At 34.2% G+C, this 6,280-nt stretch overlaps 1 protein-coding gene across 1 annotated transcript; it reads right to left on the bottom strand.

The window, feature by feature from the left end:
* Positions 1–523: 523 nt before the first annotated feature.
* LOC131051147 (brassinosteroid LRR receptor kinase) lies at positions 524–3,851 on the bottom strand. Its single transcript, XM_057985530.2, has 2 exons — positions 1,225–3,851; positions 524–1,133 (listed from the first exon to the last, which is right to left on the bottom strand). The coding sequence occupies exons 1-2, from the start codon at positions 3,461–3,463 to the stop codon at positions 691–693; spliced, it is 2,682 nt and encodes an 893-aa protein (XP_057841513.2). The 5' UTR covers positions 3,464–3,851; the 3' UTR covers positions 524–690.
* Positions 3,852–6,280: the final 2,429 nt, after the last annotated feature.

The following is a 6,280-nucleotide window of genomic DNA, read 5'->3' as shown; positions in this document are numbered from 1 at the left end:
TTATTATGTTAAGTATGAAAATATTTTACTTTTCAACCAATGCTTTCAAATATGTTGCAACCTCTCCATCATAATACACATACAAGTTAGATGATTCTCTCTAAGGTACCAAGAAAATCATAGGAAATTATTTTTATGGATATTTTTGGATTAAAAAATATGTGTTTGCATTATTAAAGATACATTTAAATCTTATCTATAAACACTATTAATTTGAAATTTTCATTGATTTAAAGAATGATGTCAATTAATATATTATTTAAATTATATTTATGTAATACTATTATATTAATTTCAATATTAATAAAATAATAATTAGTAAAATAAATAAAGCTATTTAAAGAAAATAAAAAATATAATTTATCATTTAAAAATTTAAATACATAAATTCAAAAAAAAATATGCTTATTAAAAACTTCTTATTTATATTAAAAATAAAAAAATAAAAAAAATTTAAACATAACTTATTATTAAAAATAAATTAAAATATAAAATCAAACATTATAAACAAAATTCAACGGCGAGAACGGTTGGAAGTTCCGGCGGGTGCAAGTGGGCGTTTTCCGTTTAAAGGCGCTGCAGACTGCTGACAGATCGTGCAATGCATAGAGGAAGGCGCTGACCGTGCGGTGCAAATTTTCCCCTGCATAGCCAGCGCCGTCTTCTAGTCCCTAATCCTAACAACCTATACTAAAAAGAAGAACTCGGGGTTTCTGATGCGTCCTCATAATTAAGTATCGCACACGTGTCAGAAACTAGATTGGATATTGTGGGCATTAATTTCATGGGGGTAGTTGTGTCGGTGGTCAAGTCCTGTTGAATCTCCTGTAACAGATTCGACACGTCTCTCATAGTGGGCCGAGCTTCAGGTGAATCCGCTGAACACAACAAACCAACGCGCATCAATGAAATGACACACGCTGCATTCTTTTGGCCAGCCCCTTCCACTAGCAGGTTTTTATCAGCCACCTCAACACTCCTGTCTGGAAATGCTCGCTTCACCCATTTATGCAGATTCAGAGCTCCATCAAACAAACTATCAGTTGGCCTCTTCCTTGTCAGCATTTCCAATAACAAAATTCCATAGCTATAAACATCTCCTCGAGGGGACATCATGCAACCTAATCCATATTCTGCAGTCAAGTCGATGGTTATAATTGCTTTCTCGACTGTACCATCGAAACCCACAAATTTTTTAAAAAGAAAGACATTGAGATATCATACCTGGTGCTATATAGCCCACTGAACCTCTTAAATCTATAGTTGAAGTTGCTGAATTGACTGCCGTTCTGCTCAGCAATCTGGATATCCCAAAATCTGATAGATGGGCTGTCAGGCTTTCATCTAAAAGAACATTGCTTGGTTTTATGTCACAATGCACTATCTGCACATAACAATCATGGTGAAGGTATTCCACTGCAAAGGCTATATCTATGGCTATGCTCAGCAGTTCCCTCAGTCCCAATCTGCAACTGTGCTGATACAAATGCTTTTCTAAGCTTCCTTTTGGAAAGAATTCAAAGATCAGAGCTTTGAAGTCATGGTTGGAACATGTGGTTATGATTCTTGCAAGATTTCTATGTCGAGCCTTTTGCAAAACCTTACATTCTGCTTTAAAAATTTTGTCTGACTCCTCATGCATTAAATTGAGAACTTTTACAGCAACAGGGGTTCCATCAGCCAAAATTCCTTTGTAGACTGATCCAAAGCTATTTGTTGCCAGCAGATTGGATTTGTGGAATCTATTAGTTGCTTCGAGAAGCTCCTCATACGAGATCCGTGGATGCTCCACCTTCTGAAGGATTTTATCAATTGCTTCTGATAGATCGAATCTATGTCTGTGAAAGTTCAGCCCCAGAAATCCCAAAAGTAGAATAAAAAGGCCTTTTATTGTACGCTCTTGTTGGGCTTCAGATATTTCATGCTCTCGGCTGTATCGAAAGTATTTACATGCCAAAATTGTCAATACAACTACCCCAAGGGTAAACAGGGATCCAGCAACAGCAACACCAGCTAGCAACCCTACTGAAGGCTTTTTCTTCCTAGTGGAAAGCCGATTAGATTGCTCTTGAAAAAGACCAGGGTTTCCTGTAACATTCAAAGTGAAGCCTATGTATATGTTGTTCTTGAAAGCTTGTGGAATTCTGCCTGTTAATTCATTGTTCGACAGGTTCAATGCTTGAAGATTAAACATATATGATAAAGACTCTGGAATTTCTCCTGTCAACCTATTATTGGAAAGATCTAATGTTTCTAAATTTATCAGGTTCAATAGAGGGGTCGGAATTCGGCCTTCCAGAGAGATGTGGCTGAGATTCAAAAAACTCAACTTCATATTACTATAGTCAGTTCCTCGTGTAATTGTTCCATCAAGGTAATTGTTACTCAGATCCAAATATGTCAGTCGTGACAAATTTGATAGCTTATCTAGAATGCTTCCCCTAAATTCATTATTTGGCAGCTTTAAATACTGCAACTGGAGAAGTTTAGGCAGAACATGAGCAAGTAAGCCTCCCAACCGATTGTGTCCAAGATTAAGCAGCCGGAGTTTAGTACAACTTGCTAGCTGCTCTGGAATTGGGCCATTCAGAAAGTTGTTATTCATTTCTAGCCCTGTCAAATTTGGGGCATTCGAAATAGTTGAAGGGATGTTTCCAGTCAAGTTGTTATTATCTATGCTTAACCAAATCAGATTTCTTGAGAAATTCTGAGCTATGTTTCCAGAGAGCAAATTGGAGGTAAGGTACAGGGTCTTCAGATTGCTCAAACAAAACACTTCTAGAGGAATAGATCCTGATAATTTATTGTAGCTGAGATCAAGATATTCTAAACCTGCAATGGATGACAGCCCATCAGGTATACTGCCAGAGAAGCTATTAAAAGAGAGGACCAGAGTTTCCAACTTGGCAAGACCGCTAATATCATCAGGAATTGGGCCACTAAAACTGTTGTCTTTGAGGGCAAGATAAGTCAAATTGGTACATTTAGTAAGCCCATGGGGAAATCCACCACTAAGATGGTTATAGGAGACATCTACTTTTTCCAACTTTAGACTCCCAAATGCCACCGACCCATTAAAATTATTATGTGCCGCAATGACTGTCTTGAGCTCTCTCAAATTTTGGATTTGGGCCGTTAAACCTCCTTCGAAATTGCTGTGAGATATGTCCAGGGATTGTAATTTCTGAAGACGATTAAGTGAGGGAAGGGTGCCTGACATGAAAATGTAACTCAGATTCAGGGAAACCAAGTTAATGCAAGATCCAATTTCCTCTTCAGATGGGGTAGACAAGTTATTTTTTGACAGGTCAAGAAATTCAAGGGTTGGCAGCTTACACACAAACTGCCAAGTACTTTCATAAAACTCAAGACCAGACAAGTTGAGTTTTACAACATTATCCTTATTTTCACTGCACTTTACACGATCCCATTGACACGGGTCAGAATTTAAAGCAGCATCCATCCAAATAGATGAACAAGCAGAGAGCTTTTCATTACTTCAACTTGTGTGGAATTGAGACTGAGTGCAACAGTCAGACACGACAGAATGAATAACAGAGTGAGAAGGAAAGAAAAATGTGTGCAAAAATACCTCATTTTTTGAAGCTTCATCAATCCAAGCTTGAAAGTTTTTGTTGGGCATGTGTCTGCACAATGGATTTTTTTCGCCAGAGCTGAAAGGATTGTGAGTATTCCTCATGACATTAATGTGCTACGCTAGGTACTTTTTGATAAACTTTCTAACCTCGGGTCCCACGCGGGCCGAGAATTTGACGCTCTGTGGATCGCCGTCCCAGTTTGACTGGGCATAATTTATGTAACTTTATATATGATAGTGGGTGTACAGTTGTTAACAGGAATGGTATACTTTGTTTTACTAGAAGTTTCATAAATAAAGTATTATTATTTCTTCTCTACAATTATAAAGAGGAAGAAATTGATTATAATTTTAAAATAATATTTCATAGTTAAACATTTAATGTGTTAAATCAAATTGAACTATACATTAATTTATTTATTCGAATAGAAAGTTGAGGAATGTTTATTTATTTGAGTATTTTGATGAAGAAGTCATGACAAGCTTACCATTCAGGCAAGTACTATTGATTATGGATACATTGGATGCATCAATGAGAACATATGGAATGAACTCAAAGAAAATGATGTAAATTAAAATAAAGTTCTAGACATGGGAAGATATAAAATCAAAAGGAATTCTTGACCTTGGGAATTGTTTACATATTTCGATTGAGATACTCCTGTAGGATTTGGTTTTGGATAATTGATCTATGAAAAAGTAATTGAAATCGATGTCGCTACAACTAGTAATAAGAAGACGAATCCTCTAGGAAAAAACTTGTAATATGCATGCATGCACACTTTGGAAGGTTATATAATTATTAATCTCAATTTAGATGGGTTCAAGAAGAATGTCTTTGAATTCCAAGGGCATAGTTTGATACGTAGATTCATAAGTTTGAAGATGTGTTTGGAAGAATTAATTTTCTAAACATGAAAGAATTAGATTACTTAAGGGGGACATGAAATCAGATCTTGTGTTAAAGAGTATTGTATATCAACTTTCACTAAAAGAACAATGAAGATTTTGGAAAATATTAAGGAGGTGATCTAATCATTATTTTGTTCTATAAAATGAAATAATTTTAGAGGTTGCAAATGGCAATAAAGCTGAACTAGAGGTTGTCCAAGTTAGCACCAAGAAAACTAAGGTTGGCCAATAAAGGTGCTTTCCTATAATAGGAAGGGATTAAATTCTCCTCCAAAAATATTTTTCTTTAGAGAGTTGTGGAGAAATATAATTTGGAGATCATTTTCTTATAAGAAACTAAATCCATAAATATGGGTAACCCCAGATCCTTCTCAAGGCCATATGAAAAAGGTGAGTCTTAATAAAGGATGTGAAAGGTTTAATTAGGAGGATGGCCATAATATGGAATTGACAAGTGGTTTCCATTTTAAACATCTCATCATCTGAATCATGGATGGTTATTTAAGCAAGTTATTTAGATTACAAGGAAAAAATTATTTCCCTTGTTGATATTTATGGTTCATGGTTCTCAATCTTCGAAGGCAAATAATATTGTTGGGCTCAATCACTTCTATTTTGATAGTGATTTTAGGAGAGAGATAGATCATGATTAGAAATTTTCATGCTAGATTGGATTCTATTGAAAACAAGGGGATGCCAAGATTTTGGAAACAAATTCACATTTTTTTTCTTTATTATGAGATTCTATTGTGGGATATATTACTTTATAGGAGTTGGTTTACTTGGTCCAATAGAAGAAAAGGTCATGAGAAAATTATAGTAAGATTAGATAGTTTTTTGGCTTAAACATGTCATGAGTTTTAAGTCCGATGTTTTGATGAAAATAGGGTTTGATCACTGGCCCATCTTTTTAACTTTCAATAAAAATAACTTTTCAAGAAACATATCTTTTAGATTTGAAAAAAAAAGGTTGAAACATAAGAAATTCGATGAGATATCTTAGATTAACAGGAAAGTCAACAATCTCTACATTGTATGAAAATGTAAGAAGTTAATTTCCTTAAGCTTTTTGTGAAATATTTGAATAAAGTGACATTCATAATTTTCTCCTCAAGAAAAACAATTTGAAAAGTATAACAAGTGAGACTCAAGCTAAAAATCATGGTGCCCAACTTTTTTATTCTTTGAAAGAAGTGGAAAAAAAAGTGGCTTCTCAACTCAAGAAAATATATAGAACTTGTGAAAAAATATTTTAGAAAGAAAAATATAGAATCATTTGGTTTAAGGAACACTAAGTTTTTTTCTTACAACTATTAAAATATGAGAAAGTTAAAAGAACATCTCTAAGTTGGAAATTAAAGGAAGCAAAATAAGTCATTACCCTAATCTAATCAAGGGTTCTTTAGGTCTTTTATACAATAAATTTATTGAAGAAGTTGTTGGTTGGGAATAAAAGTAATCTCTCTTTCTTAATTTTGTTTAGAAATAAAATTAAAATAGAATGAAAATATAGGAATATTTTCTTGGAAAAGTTAGAAATGCTCTTTTTGAGATGTTTGGCTTGACCATCCTCTTAATCTTGATGGTTTAACAACCTTTTTACTTAAATAATTATGGGATATTATTGATGAAGAAATGTAATATGTGGTGCAAGAATCCATGGAATATAGAAGGGTTATGAAAAATTGAAAGATCCCCAGCCCAAATCTAACTAAATTTGATCCAAACCAAATATTTGTTTTGCTGATAAAGTCTTTGGTTGGGTGTATG

This window comes from Cryptomeria japonica, chromosome 5 (genome assembly GCF_030272615.1).
Source record: "Cryptomeria japonica chromosome 5, Sugi_1.0, whole genome shotgun sequence".
NCBI classification, from domain to species: Eukaryota; Viridiplantae; Streptophyta; class Pinopsida; order Cupressales; family Cupressaceae; genus Cryptomeria; species Cryptomeria japonica.
The sequence above is the reverse complement of the archived record's forward strand: the minus strand, read 5'-3'. Positions and strand labels throughout refer to the sequence as shown.